The following is a 21649-nucleotide window of genomic DNA, read 5'->3' as shown; positions in this document are numbered from 1 at the left end:
TTTTTATGAGTGAGCCACAATTATATGAAAGATTGTTGTTGGAAATTGCCATCGAATGATTGTGAAACAAACATTTTTCAAATATTTACCACAATCCCTCTTCAATTCTCACCAGGTAGTTCACTATTTTCGAAAATACTCATCTCAGAGTATCTCTTGTAGATTAACTTCCAACAGGAATCTTCCCACACTTTAAGAAATCACCTGGAGCATCTTATGTATTTTCTCACCTTGAAGATAGCTTTTTTCTCCACTTGAAAATCATCTCAGTCTTTCGAGCACCAAATGAACAGCCCTGAAACTGCGCACAAGTTTACGTGTTCCATTTTTCCATTTGAAGAGATAACCATTTCGCACTTCTAATTATTTATCACGAAAAGGTGCAACAAAGTAAGTAATTATCTAATGACATATAGTGAGTGGATGTTAAAATACGGAGTTTTTTTAGCAATTTAGATAAGTCACTAGTTGCAAAGTAAAATTTGAAAAAAAAAGGAAATTACTTGGAATTTACTTTCGACATGGTGAAAGGTTGAGTCACTTGGGCCAAATATTGTCTGTTGGTTCTGTTAATATAGCTTACTTGGTCCCACAACCCTTGTCCAAAATTTTGTGTACATTCTAAATGAACCCAAGATTTTCTTGACGTCGTGGTGAGAAAAATTCATTTTCTGTTTCAATATCTCAACCATCTTTAAATTGTGAGAATATTCGAGAGTGATCAGTGAATAATTTCTCATCCTTTCTGAACAATAGCTAATATTAATTATGATTCACGATACTTGAACGACTGTTATTATCTATTATACTAGTTGAATCGTAAGGAATCTTTCTGTGTTGAGTATCCAATGGATGAAACTGAAAGGAAAAGTAGGTATGTTATATTCCTCATACGACCTTTTTATTTTATTCATTTTTCTTCATTTCATCATTTTATGATCCAATCCGAAGATGTAACTGTCATAGCGAAACACGTGTTATTTGAAAAAACGTGCGATCTCTCAAGCCCCTATTCATTGTGCCTCAAGGATGATACCCTGTGTTCAATTTTATTAATTTTCTTTTCTTTTTTTATTTGAAGATCACTCTCAACATTCGGAAGATGTGACAGTTATAACCGGAGCAGAAACGCTTTCCGCCTTCGAGGAAGGTCTAGCCGACGATGACTCTTGGGTGGAGAACATCAGTCATGACGAGGACGACTTTGGACCGTCTTCGATCACCGAAGATTCGTCTTCCGGCGAAGAGGTGACCCTAACATGCTCTGTGGCAGTCGACAACGAGGACGAACTACGTGGCTACCACAGAGCCGCCATCGATTTCACCCTACACACCATCGTCGAAGAGAGCTGCGAGGAGAGCGAAGTAGAACAGTCGTGCACGACGAAGAAGCAACGACCTACCTCTGCCACGGACCTGGAGAAGTATTTCTTCTTCGGTTTGGGAGACGGTAACGTCCCCTCCCTCAACATGAACAGAGAAGACGCCTTCTCGGAGACCAGCAGCGTGTACAGCGAGGGCTTGGACTCCCTCGGAGGTCAGGAGGAGCAACAGCAGAACGACCACAGCGACCCCGCGGAACTGGCGTCTTCCAGACTGGAGAAATACTTCTTGAGCGGCTTCATGGGCTTCAACTCCGAACGGAGAGACTCGGACGGTAGCGTCGGTAGCGACAGCGAAGGCAGACCGAGTCCGGAACAGAGGAGGAAACGTCTGGTGCGAGCCAGAGGAACCGGAAGATCTCATTCCTCATCCCTGGACAACCTCCTATCGAACCCCGAGCTCTCGGGGAACGACCAACCGAACGAGGCGTCCAACGACTCGGAAAACTCGTCGAGCTCCGATTCAGACACGTACGACGAAACGACCACGTTCGAGAAGAGCGACGGTCAGTTCGACACTGTTAAACGGAAGAAGGGCAAGAAGCAGAAGGGTGCTGACGAATCGAAAAGCCTGGAAACGACGCAGGAGGTGAACGAGTTCAACAATTCCTGCGACGAGGAGGAGGACGGACACAAGACGCCTCAACCGGAGAACGCGACGACGAACCTGGTGAACAACAAGAACCAACAGAGTAGGGACAGCGGCTTCATCGGTAGCTGCGATGATCTTCTCAAGGAACAACGCGATCCCGGCAACAACGAAGGTATAAACAAGAACGAACTGAGGAAGGAACTGGAGAATATAATGGAGGAGAAGAAGGACGACAGAGTTTTACAACAGTCGGTACCTCCAGCCACGGCTCTAACCAGGAAGGACAGCTTTAACAACTGGAGCTCGGACGAGGAGACTAACCTGATGATGTGCAAGATGCGTCAGTTCTTCAAAACGATGATAGCCAACTCCCAGTGTCCAACATCCAAACCGACGACGCCTAACATGAGCAACAGGACCTCGCCCATCTTCCCCAGTCCCAGGTTGAGGAACAGGTGCAAGCCGCCGCAACTCGTTTACTTCGAGAACGAACTGACGAGGCTGATGAAGACCGTGCCGGGCATCAGGGACGATCAAGTTAGGGAGATCGTGGAGTACCTGAGCAGCGAGGATACCTGGAGCGATTCTTACGATTCCTCCGACTACACCAGCTCTGATTTGGAAGGAACGACCAACAAAACCGCCTTGCAACAGCAGATTTCCGATAGTTGTAAACAGATCATCAACAAGTTCGATAACTTGGAGGACGAGGAAGGCGACGAAGGGGATGGCGGTATAGTTGGGGAAAACTTAGGCGTCAACAAAGAAACCTCCTTCGTTTACCAGAAACTAGTGGCTTCCTTTGAGAAAATGGCTTCCGGGGACAACGATCAAAACAAGTCGAAATCGCCAAACAGTTCTCCAACTTTAATAGCCAGAGTGATGCATCACATAGGTAGTAGATTGGTGGCTTTGATGCACGAGGTGTCCAGCGGTGAAAGCCACGCCAGTAACAGTCCCAAAGCCAGGCATTACCACAGGAGGCTGCAACAGAAGCTCTCCAACGCTTCCTCTACCACAACAGACGACGACAGCACCTCCGATACGAACTTAAAAGATACCCTCAGTGCCTTAGAAGACAACTTCTCGTACAGTGTTTTATCGCGTAGCAAATCTCACGATTTGCTGATGGGCGAGACCAAGACTTCAAACCAAACCGGTAGTGGTGATATAATAGTGGAAGAACGCGAAGCTAGTGATTGTGAAAGGTTCAGTTGGAGGGGAAGTTTTGAATCGGCCCTTCTGGCCACCGACTCGAGGAACAGACTGTCGATTATAGGTTCCGAAGGTTCGGCGTCCGCGTCAGCGTTGGCCATCGCTGCCAAACGGAGATCAGCCGGCGATCTCATATTCAGCCACAAGAGTCTCAGCCGCGAGCAACTGGACAGGGTCAGGAGTTGCGGGAGCATAGGAGGAGCGAGCAGCGAGGATAAACTGTGGGTCTCGACGGCCACCAAGCCAAACAGGAGGAGATCGAGCGTCCCTGACGCCTCCTGCGGTTCAGGAGGTTCGGCGGATGGAGAAGACGACGACGAGGAGGATATCGGTAGCAGTTTACCGAGGAACTTGCAGACCGGGGCCGGTACCACGAATTCCCTGCCTCGTCTACCGACCAACACGCCTCCGAGCGGGATGCACAAGGCTCAGAGTCATCATTTCTTGCCGCAGAACGCGAAGAGCGCCAGGTACAGACCGCCGGGTTTCAACAGGCCGAACACTACAGTTCCTAAACGAGCGGTGTCTGCGCCGGGCTTGCAGCCCTCGCACCAGAGACGCGGGAGGAGATCTCAGCAGAATGTTCCTAGTGGTGAGTTTTTTATTTTTTATTTTTGGTTTTGGGGGTTTTGGTGGTGATGGTGGGGTTTTGTTTGTAGTCGCCTCTGGGAATCTGGAGACTCATACAGAGTTTTCGAGGTTCCTTGTGGCTTTCCAGGATTTTGAAGGACTTTAAGAGATGCAGATTATTTAGTTTTTGAAGATGATGCTACGTTTGAACTTTTTTATCGCAAAAATACCCATATAAACTCGTTTAAAGTCAGTGATTGAAGTAAAGTTAGCTTATTCGGTGAAGTAGATGTTTAAATCAGCTCTATGGAGCTTAAAGGTCTATAACTTGAAGGAACCAGAACACCAATAAACGACGAAATTTGAATCAGTCGTACTGCCCCTCTCTCTGGATAGAATTCTAGGGTTGCGATGAATGTTTTGGCGCTGTCTAAGCCTGGTCTTATCTAGGCCTAGTGAAATATAAGAATATGATCTTGGGAATAGGTCCTTGCTTATAGTTTAGTGAGGAGGTTACATACATCTGTGACCTTGAGGTCTATTGTGGTTCTCATCAGAGCTGTTCTCACAACCTGCGCCATCTACAGCTTGCCCTCCAGCTCCAGAACTTCAGTGAATACCAGTCTCATTCCTCCTTTAATTTTTTCATCCAAGACATTCCTTGTGGAGGGAGGCTTGCAATGGCGAGGCATTCTGTAACCAGGTAAACAGGAGTTTCCTTCTGTTTCTTACAGAATCTACACTCTGATAAGCCCATGCTCATCATATGCTTTGCTTTGCTGCTGAATCCCGTTACCGGGAATAAATCTACAAAAAGAAGAAGAAGAAGGAGAAAAAAAAAAAAAAAATTCGAACAGACTTGTAACTTCTTAGTGCTAGTTGCGACTGTGTGCCCTCCTGTGACTAAAGAGACCCAACCGTGACCTGCAGATCCTTCCACACTCAGGGCATGGATAGTCTCCAACCAGATCTGGCCGCCGCTGTATCCTTCTCGATTCTCCATTATAACTGTGGACCAAAGACCTCCACTGTGACCTGTCTAACGCTAGTTGTTCCCAGTTATGATTAGCATTAACTGATTTTAGGGATTGATGTAGTGTATCCTTAAACCGCTTATACTGGCCCCCTGTTTTCCGGGCTCCCTCAGTGAGTTCGCCGTATAGAGCTATTTTGGGGAGTCTTGTGTCTTGCATCCTCAGAATGTGGCCGCTCCATCTGAGTCGGGCCCTCGTTACTTGAGTCTCAATTGTTGTACAACTCGCGCGCTGCAAGACTTCTGCATTCGAAACTTTGTGGAACCATCTGATGTGCATTATCTGTCTTAGATGACGTTGCTGCGTCTGTTCAAGCTGTTTAATATGTCGCCTGTAGGGAGTCCAGCTTTCGCTTCCGTAAAGAAGCGTTGGGAGGACCACTGCTCTGTAAACAGCTGTCTTGGTCTTCAGATTGAGGTCGTGATTTTGGAACACTCTGTCCTTCAGCTTCCAGAATGCCCGTGATGCCGAATTGATACGGTTGTGTATTTCCGTGTCAAGGTTAGCCCTAGTATTTATGAAGCTTCCCAAGTATTTGAACTGCTCGACCTGTTCTAGAGTTTCATTGTCCAGGCTGATATCTGTTTGAAGGCTTTCTGGCGGACTTACCAGGATTTTGGTCTTGTCAATATTGAGTTTAAGGCCTAAAGCTTCGTATATATGTTTATAGGTGTCCATCATTATCTGTAGATCCTCTGAGCTGCTAGCGATGAGTGAACAGTCGTCTGCATATTGAAGTTCCGTGATAAACTTGGTACGGGTTTTTGCTCTGAGGCGCTTCAGGTTAAACAGGCCCCCATCAAATCTGAATCTTATCCCAACACCTCTTACGGGCATGCTCATGTCAGCAATTATCGATACAGCTATGGCGAAAATATTGAACAGTAAAGGCGCTAATACGCAGCCTTGTTTTATTCCAGAGTTGGTTGAGAAATGGTCGGTTGTAGAGCCATTATGCTGTATTCTAGCGGTGTTGTTGGTATGAAGGCTTTTACACACTGCTAGGAATTTTTCGAGTACTCCCAGACGTGCCATGATTTTCCATAGCGCTCTCCGATTCACCGAGTCGAATGCCTTGCTCAAATCGATGAAGGCCGTATAAACCCTTGATTGTTGTTCACGGGCCTTTTCTTGTAGCTGTCGCAGTGTAAGAATTAGGTCCACCGTACCTCGATTTGGTCGAAAGCCGCACTGGGATTCAGGTAAAAGCCTCTCTAAGAGTGGAATCAGACGATTAGCCATAATCTTCGAGAGAATTTTACCGGCCACATTAAGCAACGATATGCCCCTGTAATTGTTGCAATTCGACGTATCGCCTTTGTTCTTATAGAGGTTGATAACTAAAGCGTCTCTGAAGTCTTGTGGCACATCTCCCTGTTCCCAGATTTTGCGGAATAGTATTAGGAGACTATTGACAATGTCCTCATCCAAGGCTTTGAATATCTCCGCCGGAATGCCGTCTAGACCAGGTGACTTATCATTTTTCATATTTTTAATCGCGCTTATGATTTCCGACATTGAGATTTCGTCATCAAGCGATGCCATCGGACTATACGCGGGGAGCAGGTCTAAAATGGATAAATCCGAGTCGTTATTTTGATTCAAGACCTGTGAGTAATGCTCCTTCCATCTTTCATATGCATTCTAAGGCTAAGTTCTTTGAGGAAGCCGTTACAGAGATCCAAATACTTCTTGCATCTTGCAGTTCCAAAATCTCAAAGGAGCTTTTTGGAAGATTCCTCGAGAGTGTTTCTCTTCTCCAGAAACTATTTCCTACGGGTGCATTTTCTTGTACTTGTGCTGCCTTTCTGGCTATTGTGTGGTCTCCTTCGTTTACTTTGATTCCAGAGTGTAGGCCCAAGCTTGATGATGCTATAGATTCTTACAGCTTCTTTGGAATGGAGAAGTTCTTTGCCATCAGATATTCAAGAGGTTCCTAGTTCGTTGGGCTAGTCTTTTTTAAGGTTGAAACTTCCTGATATCTTTTTACGATGGTTCAACTTAGTGTTCATTGTTGATTCACGAGCCACAAAAAATTGTTCATCCTACTGAGGAAATTGAAGACATTCTCAGTGAGGATGAAACCTGATATTATGGTATCGAGTGATTACACTTATCCTAAATTATTTTAACGATACCATACTGATTTATTTGTGTTTGCAAGTGTACGGATTTTGTCCACAACCTCTCACAACTTGTGTGTATTCTTATGCAGAATACGCTGTAACCCTAGTTTTGAAACATCACTTCTTCAACATGTGCAGTAAGTACATATTTGTTCAAATTGTGGTAGATAGATCTGTAGGGAATTGCTAAGTATAGGATCATTTGGTTGATGAAGAACGATTGGTCATTAGATGCACCATCAGAAATAGATCATATAATAGAGAGTGAAATGTCAGTGATATCTATTTAATATACTCCACGACATCAAAAGCGTTACACCCAGAAGGTGCATTGTCATCTGGCAGGTTTCTAAGCTGTCGCCGAGTTTCCTCCTCTGAATGACGTTCGCTACGTCTTTTCTCCGGTTGAAACATGAGATCGGAGTTGAGGTAAGCGATAAATATGACCTTTCATGAAATGTAGACGGGCCCCAAGAATGTCTACATGGCAGAAAGGCTCACACAATGCACAATTGTAACGCCGGGGATAGTCAGACCGAATTGCAATATTCATAAAGTCACGACCAACGACAATGGAACAAAGGAATTGTTTTCGAAGTCGCTGTTCGTTCGATTTCTTAAGATGTCCCACAATTTTAAGAGCGAAAGAGAGAGAAGAAGACGTTGGTGAAGGATTGAACGATGACGTTACATCGAGGGGAACATATAAACTTTTTTTGGAGAATATATTGGGGAAATTGTTCTTGTTTTGATGAGAAACCAGTGTATTTCGAGGTCTAGAAGTACTAAACGAAATTGTCATATATCGTTGTCTAGATTTCTGCCTTCGAAATGGAATTTTTCTAAATCTGGAAGTGAAAAAGTCATTTTTCACGTTTTCGTCGATAAAATTGTAAGAGTTGGAGATATTTCCGATGATCCCCCTGTATATCCTCGACATGCGAATCTGGATGGCGATATAACGCGCTCACAGTGACTCATTGAGTCCGCTTCTTTATTTACAAACAATTTCGCCTTACGTTAAAGTCCAGCCATCACACAAAGGTCAAACCTTGGACAAGCCTGTATTGTGTGGAACTAATGAAAATATTATTGATGTAGCTGCATCAATTTCGAAGTTTCCCACGCACGAACTCGAAGATGTTTTCACGTTAATCTCATAACAGATCGTTTGGCAAATATTTGTCTCGAAAATTTTCCCCATCGGCAATTTGAGGGATGATACAATAAGATGATGCGGAAGAAGAAGAATTGTTTAGGAAGAACTCCTTCGAGTGAAGCAGAATCCAGATTTTCTCCTAGGAGATTGATAGGAAGCAAATAACAATATTATTGGCCTCAACTTTTATGCGATACCGAGTGCTCTACATCCTGTTTCAAGAGCGATCTAGAACGAGTAACGAATGCCAAAGACAAATCCTTCATTACGTTTTCACTCTGCGTGCTAGATGTACAGATTTTTTTTCGCCAGTACATATCTCCGTAGAAATTCATCGATTCCGATCGAATGCCAACAATTTTACGATGTTTCGATCCGTTAATCGCTCATGAATTTTCACGCCGGCAGTCTTCGTTCACTTTCTCTCTCTCTGTTTCGCATACTTTCATTCGAATCGGATCTTACGTACAGGATATGCCAAGGTGAGATTCGGCGAATGCTGGACAACGTGTCAAGGTTGTCGCGAATCACGATGCTAATCGGATATGAAAGTTTTTAAACGTTAAATTCGGTTAGTTATTGAACTTGGAGGCCCTAGAAATGAAAACGCCTCTCAGTGAATGTTCCTGTAGTGAAAATGGCAAAACAATAGGGATAGAAGAAGGAAAAACTGATACAAATCATTCTACGATTCAAATCGACACTTAAAATACGATATCATCGATCTTTTAGCAGCAGTTGCTCGAAAAAATGATGTTATCTTGGAACCGTTCAAAAATTTGGCGGATGCTCAAATTCGGGAACTTGTCCGACACCGATCGCATCCACCAGATGCCAACGACACTTTCTTCAACAATCGGAAAACCTCCGGTTATTTTTTCCTGGCGTAAACCAAGCGAGACCATATCGTTCTCGAGCAGTGGCATGTAGCTCACCTTCAACTTGTGCTTAATTCCGTATCGAATCGATGCGAGTTGTTCGCAATAAAGTAATGCTAACGGTACCGGGATCTAGTTACGAGGTGGCTGAACTGGATAAAATCGAAGCTTTATTATGCCTCCATTCAAGATACACCTATGTAGTAGGACCTGCTCGGGAGTAATTGCAAACAATGGTCCTCCCACCATTGTTTTCGAGCGAAAGCTGTTTCGTGGCGTCCACATCCCATATCATTCGTCGAAGCATAAGTTAATTAAATGATCTCCGCTCGAAGGAGCCCAGATTTACGACAAAAACGAAATTTTTCCGCGAATAAGGAAAATAACATCGTACACAGCGCAGACAATGAAACCGGAAAATTATTGTCTTTTTAGATGATATAATCTGGTGGAATCATAGAAATCGTCTGTCTTGGTGGAAGACTGATTTAAGGTGCATTGTCCCATCATCAGGCATCAGTATTCTCAATAAATTTTACTACCTTCCTGGTAGTAGTAGTAGTTTTGTCCCTATGGATACCCTTCGCAAAGCAGGCGTTCAGCTGTTTCAGTGGCTTCTTGACAGAACTGACAAGGGAAACCTGTCCTATAATCTGCATGAGTGAAATTATACACTGCGCAAAAAAACTAACGCACATTATGGAAATGTTTATTCCCAGCAGGAATAAAAAAAGATGATATTATCAGATTTTGAATGTATTGGCTCCATTCTAAAATCAGTTGTTCTCGATCAATTCTAGTGATCAATAGTTTTTCTTTCGTTTGATTTTCTACACTCGATCGCTATGCAACGCGAAACACGCAATTTGACCCAAGAGGAATGTGCCCAAGCGGTAGTTTTGCGAGAAGAAGGGTGGACATACACAAGAATTGCAGAAAGGTTTGGAGTTTTCCATACAAGTGTCTACAGAATGTTGCAGCGATTCAGGGAGACAGGTATGAATGTCCGAAGACCAGGACAGGGTAGACCACGGGTAACAACTGCCAGTTTCTTCGTTGAGACAACGGTTTGCAACCGCTCGCCTCCTTCAAATTCAGCTTGAGCAAATTCATGAGGTGCAAATTAGCACTCAGGCAAAAAGAAATCGCCTCAGAGAATATGATTTAAGGCCTCGTGTCGCGGCAAGAGGCCCAGCTCTTACCCCAGCCCATCGAAGGGCGCGTTTGGATTTTGCGAGAGAGCATATCCATTGGGAAGACACCGATTGGGAAAGAGTTCTCTTCACAGATGAGTCTAGATTCTGCCTCTACCATTGTGATCGACGTTCCCTTGTATACAGACGCCCACATGAAAGATATGCTCAGTGCAACCTAGTGGTCGTTGATAATGGAGCTATGAATGCTGATAAGTATATGGGGAACATTCTTGAAGAGCATGTAGTGCCATTTGCCCCATACATTGGTGAAAATTTAATTTTTATGGAGGATAATGCCAGACCCCATCGTGCGCGCATCGTTCAGGAGTACCTTGAAGTGGTTGAAGTCTCTCGAATGGAATGGCCAGCAAGTAGTCCAGATCTCAATCCACATGAGCAGGTTTGGGACAACCTCAATAGAAGGCTGAGAAGTTCAGAAAATCATCCAGCTACTCTTAATGACTTAGGAATCCAACTCGGAGAAATCTGGGAGGGATTAGATTAGAACATTTTAAGATTATGAGTATGAACCGTCGTTGCCGAGCTGTAATCAACGCAAGGGGTGGAAATACCAAGTATTAAATCACTTATCAGCATTTCAGTATTTTGAAAATTGTTCATTTCTCTTCTTTCACATAAGATTCGGTGAAATCCTGAATTTTTCTTCCATTTAATGTGTCTTGTTTCGTTCAAAACCTTCCCGAGAGAACATAAAAAATAAGTTATAAAGTCAATGTAGAGTTAACTTTCATTGAAATTGAGATTTTCAGAAAGTGCGTTAATTTTTTTGCGAAGTGTATTTTGGGTCATTTACTTAAGTATTTTGAGCAACATCCTGCGCTTGCAGACAAATTGGAGAGTAATTTCAAAAACCTCCTCTGTAATATTTTATTTTTCATCACATTTCTAACGGAAACAATATAAACTTCTATCAGGTGTATCGAACAGTGACTAATACCCAAATGAATCTCTATTTTCTCCATTAACAAGAGGTGACAGGTAGTAAATTGTAATTAGAGTAGGCGGATTTTTACGGGAGACTCGAATAGAGGCTGGAAGCGGTTCTCAATTGGATCTCTTGTTACGAGTATCACTCAATTAATTGCATCTATGTTGTGCGCCTCTAGACCTTCATGGGGCACAAGCAGATCAGGCCCGATATCTTCAGAGGACGTTGTCCTGGCAGTTTAATCATTATTGAGTTATCCTGTAACGTAATACCCTTAGGTTCCGACGCCAAAATGGATTTTCCATAACGGCGACTCTGAAATTGATCCATGAATGAGGGTAAACACGTAGAAGTTAGCAGGTTTGATGCCTTCTGTAGTTTTCCCTCGAAATTGAGAGGAAATTCATTGCAGTTCGATGTTGCGATTGAAAATTATGGCTTCTTTATGCCTTTAGGTATCATTAGCTTCATTTTTTTTTAAGTTGGTTTGATAGAGGTTCTCGAACATGTTTCAGAATAACAGGGGATCATTTATCGTTTGCTCATCTCACAGTCAGTCTTGAAAACATCTTTACCATACGTGTTCTTATTTTATTCCACTTAGTGTATAGTATGACGATAAAGTTTCCTACGTTGAAAGCGTGCTTTAGTGAAATTGAATAATATCCTTTCATCTTTCACCAATTTACCGAAGGCACATCCTGTTATCTCAATTAAATCCAATCAATCTTTGAGAACGATGATTTTCGTGCTACCACATATACGCTGTACACACCTAGACAGGTATTTTCGATCCTGATTATCAATTCACTTTCTTTCATCTAACAGAAACGTCCTTGAGGGCAATTATTGAAATACGTGTAAGGCCAGACACTGATATCCTACTATTAATACGTGAAATTCACGTAGGTATACAGAGTGAGTAAAAAGTAAGGCACAAAATCGGTGTAAACTCAATTTTCCGTGAATATTCTGAGAGAAAAATGATCTGATCTTGAAACAGGTTATATGATTTTCACAAAAATGAGTTTCGTGTTTCGCTATCTCGTGTTTTTTTGAATTATTCCTTTCCTACTCTCTTATCGCTGCATTCGAGTTCAATACAATCGTTTAACCAACTTGCGGAAGAAAAATAAAAGGCTTTTCGGGTACGTATGAAAATAGACATCGATATCCTTCCATTTTCTCGATGCAAAACCGGGGGTTCCTATATTCGACTAAAGCCAATCGAAAATCCACTCTGCGAAATGTTGTCTCACGCTCTGCATAGTATTGCCTGCGGATTTATTATATCTTATTCGAAATTTGCCTGCTCTCTTTCCGATTTGGAAGACAGGAAGAGGCGTAAATAGAATTTTATATCATGGTAGAACGAAATTTCATTCGGAAGTTTTCCTGTTGCTTCACGGAAACTTTCGTTCATGCGATAAGGCGTGTTATTTTCAAATTCGCCACAATAATGTCTTCAAGAACCAAGTCCACATACGGAAAGAAATAGTCCTCAAATGTATCAAGAGAAACTGATTCCTTTCTATACCGATGGAAAGTTCGCTTCCATTGACCCTTCGGGGAGTTTCCACGCAAAGGAAGATTGGTCAAAGAGAATTATCTGATTCTTTTGTTGGTAGATCCGAGTCTTGATACGCCCGAAACAAAGAGGATGAGAAACGGGGAAGAAATGTTATCCCAATCGTTGATAATTGAGAGGGTTAGGCTGGGAATAATGAGGGGTAAACCTGGAGTTGTGGATTGGGTTTCAAAAAGGGTATTTTTTGCGGCTTGAAACTCAAATTTCGGCATTTTCAAGGTGTGCCAACTTTCGAACAAGTCAACCTCCAAAACTAGGCGACAAGTCGCTGTATTCCACCTCAAACACAAGTGAAAAATGAAAATCTTTCGATCAGTTTCGTATGTTGAAACCGAGATGTAAAAATCCAGTGAACTATGAATCATTATGTAATAATTTCCATGAGTTTTGAACCTCGAAATTCTGTCCAGTTCATTTGTCCAGATTCCTTCATCCTCTAGCAGTAATTAGCATGAATATGCCAACATCGGACAAATCCTTTCTGAAAGTTTCAAAGCATCAAATAACGAATTCATCTCTGAAACTCCACGTATATACGTTATGCCTAATTAGAAAGGGCCCTCATTCGTATTTTACTGATAGTAGAAAAGGAAAACTCCTGTTTTGAAACGAGGAATTTCGCCAGAATAACTTCAAATTTTAATTAATACACGATGCCAGCATTGTATACATATATCAAATTGTATACCTGGCAGGGATTCTAATCCATGCAATATTTCATGCTCTAAATGGGAAATGAAACTCCGTACTTTAAGTATATCGGATGTCTTTTGAAGAGGCGTTGTTATATGACAGGAAAAATTAACCGCAATTTACGACTATTTTTATTTCTCGCCGATTGTTAGCTTGTAGAAATATGTTACGTTATTTCAGTATCGGAATAGAGAATATTTGACAAATCCACTCAATTGCGAAGAGAAATTTGGTGTGATTTTTCATTTAACTTACAATATGAGATCACTAATTTAATTGGTACTCCTCATCTTAACTCTCAGTTTATCAAATCCTTGAATCTATTATGACTAAACATTTGGGTACCTATCTACGTTGTTTCAAAGTTGGGAGCAGTGTTATGGAAGATAATGCAATTAATCTATTAGGTTAGTATGAGGTTAATTACACTCCCAGACATTTCTTCGTCATTTCGAAGTTTGTCAGCTGTTAAACTTCGAAATTGCTCTTGATGAGTACGGAAGGTCTTGTGTTCTTATCGAATTTCATCCAACTTATCTTGATGAAACCATGGGTTGGGGATGGAAATAGACCGAGCTTTTATCATCGAGAGTTTAATGTTTTTTCAACTCGAAAAATGCCAAATTTTCAGGGGCATCTTCTTAATATACCCTAAAAAGCTGTCCGGAAAGCATCATAAGTCTTCATTTCAGTATGCGTGGGTGGAGAAGACATGATAATCACTCTTTATAAAGGAAGTAGATTCTTCATTAACCAAGTCTTTTTTTTTTCCATTACTTCCGATATATTCTCCAGAGAATCGACGTAATAAACCAAGATGAAATTATTCCTCTTATATGGTTGTGTAATCATCAATCGTAAAAAGTCAAAATCAGTACTTTCATGTTATCTAGATGCCACAGTTTTGAAGTTCCTACGTTTGTTTATAAATATTCTCCGAGTTGGTAGATAAGAAGACCTTGATTTTGGGACAATTGGACCATTGTTTCAAAAAATAATTGTTGTTGTTTTGAAACGACGATGTTTCATCCAGAATCTGAACGTTGAGAATGAGTCTGGGATGGACGTCACTTCAATTGGAGAAAATAAACCTTTGATCAACGAAAAGGGAATGATATCTATTCATTTTCAGTTTTCTCAGCAGTTCTTTGTACAAGGTTCATCGCGTTCCTTTATATTTAGTTTTATTTGGAAACTCTTGGTTATGGGAAACACATAAATTTCGTAAACTACATTATTCGACAATAAAGAGTGAAGAACAAGATAAGTAACGTTTTTCAATAAAATATTTATTGGTTGATTTCATGGTTTTCTGAAATTTCGCTGGAGGCATCATTGCCGAGGTCTTTAAAGATTTATTCAGAGTTTTATACTCTCTTTACGCGCTCCCATAGCCCGTTAACGCCCTTCAGTTTCTGAAGTTTCATTTTCCGTCTGATTTCACATCTTCTTAGAATCGATGAAATTCCTCACGCTCTAAATATAAACCATTGTCGACGATTCCACGTCAAATCCCCATCAGTAGATAACGACCAGAAAATCATATTTTAACGGGCGCCTAATAGATTTCTCGAATAATTTCACATATTTCCTGTAGCGAGCCGACAACGTCCCATATAAAATCGTTCGTTTGTGGATCAAACCACTTCCCCCCGTAGCAATATTGTATTATAACATATTGCTTCGATTTATCGAAGGAAACAATATAAAAACTAATCTCTCACATGATTAGCGGCGGTGTGTCTTGAAGTTAAAGTCCGCGTCCGCCAGATTTTGACAATTTGACAGTGCTCCTCCAAGTCGAAATGACGGAGGACCTTGTCAGGAGCTCCTCTTCCCAAAGGTCCAACCCCAGGGTCTTGAGGAGGGTTAGGCCGGTGCCTTACGAGTGTTGCGGTGGTGCGTGTAGTTTTTTGAATTCGGGTTGTTTCACCCTTTGTTGCAACGGGCGGAATACGAGACGAAGGAGCAGTGTTTACGTCCCCAGGGCGCAGAAAGAGGAGGAAATTCAGCAGGAAGACGAGGGACGAGGACAGGTACGCCGGTGGGGGTTGAGAAGTTTGGCCCGACCTCGATTTGTGCTGTGAAAATTTGGAAAAAACGTTTTTCCGAGTTAGTTTTTGAGTTTGAGCGCTCGATTCGTTCAGGTTTGTTTAATATCGTGATTTTCACGAGAATGGTTACAGTTTATCTGTATTTGACGTTGGTTTCGTCGTTTGTTTCGGTAACGTCTTCATTTTCGATGGGAAGAATGTTGAGAACTTCTTTCATTTTGATGTGTTTCAAAATATTCAGTGTGAGGGACAAATTCGTCTTATTTTGTGATATTTCCGGATAATTTCGCAGCACAAACCAAGGTGTCCTTCTTTTACCACCATCCTGCTGTTGATTTGTGAGACAGTCAATGAGAATGTTCATTCTATCCAAGTAAATTGACCTTCCATTTGTTCTGCAAACAATATTTGCCTGTTTAAGAATCTACATTTGAGTTACAGCCAATAAACTACCCTTAAATGGCGTTTAAAGCAAAAAAAACCTAAATGTTTATGAAATACTGATGAAAGAAACACAAAAACCTTTCAATGAAAACGTGAATTCATCCCAAGAGTGGCAGCTTGTATATGACCCCTGAAAATTTTAGCTTTTGAAAGCCTTCTCCAAGTTTTATCTGCTTCTCAAGGCCCAATGAAATATAGCCTCACTACTAATCATTGTCTGCTACCTATTAAATATTCATATCAGTAAGCTTTTTTCAAACTTATTATTGAGCTATATTTTCATTATTCTACTTGAGAATCAACCGTTAAAATTTACTTCCAATTCCATACTTCTTCTCTTATAAAATGCTCCTTTTCTATTCGAAATACAGAAAACTTCATTCCAACTGAAAAACTGAAAGCCTCGTTCAAAAGTTATGCTCAAAAATGTTCCTCAGTTTCTGACAAATTCTTCACATTCGCTGAAGAATCATCTAGGATTAATTCGAGTTAAAAGTAAAACATCCCATGAGTAGTTTTATTGAAAAAGTCTTGCACAGCAATGTTTTCGTTGAAGCTTTATGAAATTAAAGATTATTTATCTCTGCTCTCAGAATTATCTTGGATTATTGTTTGTATGGACTGAAATAATGGTCAGATATCTAGTAGAATACATGTACCACAATGTTAGATGTGAGTATTTGTCAATATTTGACGAAATGCACTTGAATTATCGATACTGGACACTTATTCTTTGTCCAGTTGACAGAAGAAATCCTAAAAATCATACATTCAGATTTTAAATTCCGTCTAGGCAATCTTAAATGGAAAAAACGGAGTTTTCAACACCAAAATTTTCCCTATAGAACAAGAACTCATTTAAGCTTCCACACAGAAAAAGGATAAGTATGATATGAAGGTCTTAATTACAATATATTCTTAAAACAATCAGCTCAAAGCGTTTTTCATACTTGTTCTCTAATGAGTGTGCCTATAGCATCATCAAAATTTCCTTCCCGAAAGAATGAACATTCTCACGACCCTCTCCTCGACGAAAACGGTTGCACAGAATATTGTACAGCTTTCAGAGACCACCAAACGACTGATAAAACCGTACAGTCAAGACGCCCTCAATGAAGACGATCTGTACGTTCTCGAGAGGGAGTTCGAAAGCGAATGCAGTGACGAATCGACCAAAAAACAAAATTTCGTAACGTCCTTCGACATAGATGATGCGGTGGCGCCACCCTTGAGAGCGGAAAGCGAGGAGTTTTTGAGGGAGGAAAAAGTTGACCGGGAAGACGAAATCTCCGTTTTGACAGATGACACCAGCGCTTCCGCGGGCGACGGTAGCGCGAAGAAGAAAAAGAAGAAGAAGAAGATACTGAATATACTCAAGATCGGAAGGACGAAAAGGAAGACCAAAGACGGGGTCAGCGTGACCAGCAGCGCGACATCTCTGGCCTGCTCGGAGTTTTCCGATGGAAACGTTGAAGATCTGAAAGTGGCTAGCACCATCTTGGAAAAGACAGAACTTTCGCAATCTGCAAATGGAGAAAAAGAAAAGAACGACGAGGTTACGCCCACACAAACCGGAATGGCTAAGGAAAAAGGAAGCTTCATATCGCGAAGTTTACTCTCCATATTTCCGTCGATGCGTAGCAAAAAAGGTAAGAGAAACGATCAAATTAACGACGATTCGAAAACTGACGCTCCGAACGTCCAAAAAGTCATCCCTTTAGGTTTTGGAGTTCCCCCCAAAACAGAGGCCCCTCCTCAGCGTGACTTAGAGGTGAACCTCCAAATGAAACCATTCTGGAAAACGTTCTCCAAGAGGTACAAGAAAAAGGCGAAGAACGAAGCTAATAAGGAAATAGTTTACGGTATCAAACCTGAGGACAAAAAAAACGAGAGCAATCTAGAGGTCGGATCTGACGCCCTTAAAATCTTCGGTCCCGATACGACAAAAACCGAGGCACAGAAAGTTGAACCGAAGAAAAAGACCCTTCTTGAAACCTTGAAATTCACCAAGAGAGATGAACACCCCCCTGGTCAACAGAACGACCAGCAAAAAGGATCGCAGATTCCTTGCATCCTGAGTGCTTGCGTAAATTCCGACATAAAACCTGAGGACGCAAGGAGGAACTCCTCAGATTCCATAGAAGTTAAGACGATCGTGGATGGAGACCTTGAAAATGACGGGAATACTATAAGGATTGTCAGAAATGAGTTTTTTCCTACTGAAGTGCGTACTACTGACCATCACCTTGCTTCTCCTGATGCTGGACTGGAAGTAGAAGACAAGGTTGAAACCGAAGTGGAAGAAGTGGACGAAGACCAAATCGTTTCGGAGGATGTAGAGAAAATAGAACAACTGGTTGTCGATTTTCAGGAAAAATTGGAAAACTTGCAAGACAGTCTTGTGTCGGCGAAAAAATACGAGGTTTTTGAAAAGGAGGATTTCAGTGAATCCCTTCATACCTTGGTCGATGAAGAAGATAAAGATCATATTTTACTAGCACCTGCAAGTGCTATCACTGAAATCCTCACCATTCAAGATCTGCAAGAAGAAAAATCTGAAGAAGATGAGAAACCAGAGGTAGATGAGTCTAATTTACCTGAAGGAATTTTTAGGAGTTCTTGTAGGCTGTCCATCGAAGGTTCAGAACTAATTCTTGACTCAGAATTAGAAGAAAAAACAGAGGAAGCTGTTGACTGCCCTGAATCCAACCAAGAGGGAATCAATGAACTGGAAGAAAAATGCGTGGATTTACTTGAACCACAACCGGAAGTTGTTGAAGAATCAAAGATAGCAGTAACTTCAGTTGAAAACATAATATCTTCTAGTGAAACCCTGATCGAGACTGATGTTAAAGCAATCGAAAAATCTAGTGAAACGACCCAAAACCCCGAGGGACTATCTGAAACAACCTCTTGGGTAGAAGTAGCCAATGTAGAGGACCTAAACGACTCCCAATTCGATTACATCTACAAAACTACCCTGAAAGCAGTCCAAAACGCTGGTTCCTCTGAGGTAGAACAGGAGGGAACCACAGAAAATATAGGAGAATCATCTCCAATTGACGAAGCCAGAGATGAAGTTGATACTGAAGAAGTCCCAAATAAACTCTGCTCGAAAGAGATGGAAATTAGTTGCGAGGTTTGTGGTAAGAGTGTCCAAGAGGAAGAATCCAAGGATAATCCAGGAAAAACCAAATGCGTTTGCACAACTCTGACCAAACCAAGGCAGAGTTTGACGGAGATAGAAGAAGGAAGCGTTAAGAGCAAAGTTGAGGCCTTGAATAAATCTAAACAACCTATCATTGTACCGCTCTCCCCTGTTGAATTTGCGAAGAAAGGTAACGAACATACAATGCTTAGTCATGCTTCAGCTCATTGGATACATAACTCATTAATTGGAGGAGGAAATTATTGATTCCTAAACATTATATTATACTGGTTAATTTCTGGTCATTGATTGTTACGTTCATGACGAGGTGGAAGCAATTTTTGTGTATCAATTTATCCATATCTTATGATACGTTATCGGGTGTAATTAAACGATGAAAATACAGGCTGTGCCTGGGGAACAACCGAATGTCAAATGGGCTATGGGATTCTGAGAGTAAAAAAACCTTCAGAATTCCATAGTAACATTTCCATGTCATATTCAAAACGGTTGAGTAATTGATGAAATTCTGTAAAGAGTTAGTCAACTGTGTATCATGTTTTTTGCCAACTGAACTGAATTTCAATACTGGCAAATATTGCAGTATGAAATGTAGATCGATGTTTTATTCGTACTGGATATATTTATTTTCAACCGCAACCAATTATCGGAAAATAATTATCGAAAATCGAGTTTATCTTTGTCGAAGCGATACGTGTGTATATATTTGTTATTTTCCCCATATTCGCATTTTCCTACAGATTAACGAACTCTGAAACTGTGAAAACGTTAAATGAATTCAACCAGTCATTTCTAACAGAAATGACTTCTGTTAATACTTGATGGAAATCTATATTCAAACAGCTCAACTTATTTGTTCCTTTCTATATATTGTGCGAGTCACTGACACTGACAACAAAAAAAAACACCTTCTATATACTAAAGTCAATGTCATTCCTATTCATCCATAGCATAGGAGATAGAAGTCATCTTCCACCTCATATAAACCGTTACAACAGCTATTTCAGCTTCATTATAGTTCATCGTAGTTAGATTAGATTTCTTGTTCAAAAAATAGTTGATGTTTCCTAGAATTGACAGATAAGAGACAAAATCTTTGCTTAGTTTGCTCGCATATACCCTATTCACGCTTGAATTGATCCTGCCAAGCAGTCGACCATATTTTTATCGTTTCTTCCTCGATTTTTCAGACGATGTAACGATATCGGAAGCCCATTCTTCCCCAACATTAGGCTCGAAGAGCAAAAGTGCAACACCAAGCCCAATCGCTGCCAAATCTAGAAGCGGAACGCTTTCCAGCACAAATTCCGAATGGCAGAACCCGGAGGAAGACATAGATCGCATGATACACAGCAGAGGAAGCCTCTCGGGCCTCGGAGTAAGTATCCGGCGTATCCACAACGATTTTGCCGGGTGGAGTTCCGCAGGGCTCCGATCTAGGCCCCTCGAAATCGTCGACCTTCGTTCATATCGCTCGTTTGTTTCAGTTAAGGTCAGATTCCATGGCCAGCGTGTATTCCGGCGCCGGAGAAGGTAGATACGGTACGGTGGCCGTCAGAGGTCAGGTGGAGTTTGGTCTGCAGTACAACTACAAGGCAGGAGCCCTGGAGATTCACGTGAAGCAGTGCAAAGACTTGGCCCCGGTCGATACCAAGAGGAACAGATCGGATCCTTACGTTAAGGTAGAGTTTCTTGGATATTTTCACGAGTATCCAACTGTAAATCTTGTTTTTTCCAGGTGTACCTGCTTCCGGACAAGTCGAAGGGCGGTAAGAGGAAGACGAAGGTGAAGAAGCACACGCTCAATCCGGTGTTCGACGAAACCCTCAAGTTCCACATATCCCTCAACGGTCTGGAGACGAGGACTCTCTGGCTGACCGTCTGGCACTCGGACATGTTCGGCAGGAATGATTTCCTGGGGGAGGTCATGATGGCTTTAGAGAATAAAGTGTTCGATGACCCGGCCCCGGTGTGGTACAATCTGCAGGAGAGGGTGAGTCTAATCGAACATTTTGATCAACAATACTAAGTGAAATCCTTTATGTTTTCTCTTAGACTGAGCCGTTCGATGACACGATATCTTTCAAAGGAGATATAATCGTATGTCTGAAGTTTGTGCCACCAGATATGACTGTTCAGAAGAAGGGAAAGAGATCCAGAGGAACGCTTCACGTCTTGGTCAAGGAGGCCAAGTATCTGACTGCCTACAAAGCCAACGGTACATCTGATCCATTCTGTAAAAGGTGAGGCAGTTTCAGGTTCTACTAGTTTAAGGTCCTCTTATCGGTTGACTTGGGCAGCCCTCTGGTACTGTGTTGTAACTTCGTCTTAACTCTCCTTGCAGCTATCTCTTGCCGGACAAAGGAAGGAACTCGAAACAGAAGACTCCTGTGGTGAAGAAGACCGTGAATCCGGTGTGGAATCACACTTTTATCTACGAGGACGTCACGTTGCAAGAATTGGCCGAGAGGTGTCTTGAACTGACGGTCTGGGACCACGACAGGCTCGCTAGTAACGAGTTCCTTGGAGGGGTCAGGTTTTCCCTTGGTACGGGTAAGTGTTTACTTGGGTTGTGGAAGATAATAGAGATAGAGGCGCCA

General features: G+C 41.8%; 1 protein-coding gene across 4 annotated transcripts in view; it reads left to right on the top strand.

Moving 5' to 3' along the window:
• LOC123315626 overlaps positions 1-21649 on the top strand; it is a 55290-nt gene that overhangs the window by 31203 nt on the left and 2438 nt on the right. For 3 of the 4 annotated variants that reach the window (XM_044901390.1, XM_044901392.1, XM_044901389.1), the window contains exons 7-12: positions 1082-3781; positions 20240-20427; positions 20537-20731; positions 20788-21042; positions 21105-21292; positions 21394-21602. In XM_044901390.1, the coding sequence (XP_044757325.1) occupies positions 1082-3781; positions 20240-20427; positions 20537-20731; positions 20788-21042; positions 21105-21292; positions 21394-21602 (3735 nt within the window). The remainder of the gene's footprint in view (positions 1-1081; positions 3782-20239; positions 20428-20536; positions 20732-20787; positions 21043-21104; positions 21293-21393; positions 21603-21649) is intronic. The other variant, XM_044901391.1, reaches the window with a different exon arrangement.

Source organism: Coccinella septempunctata, chromosome 6 (genome assembly GCF_907165205.1).
Source record: "Coccinella septempunctata chromosome 6, icCocSept1.1, whole genome shotgun sequence".
NCBI classification, from domain to species: domain Eukaryota; kingdom Metazoa; phylum Arthropoda; class Insecta; order Coleoptera; family Coccinellidae; genus Coccinella; species Coccinella septempunctata.
The sequence above is the reverse complement of the archived record's forward strand: the minus strand, read 5'-3'. Positions and strand labels throughout refer to the sequence as shown.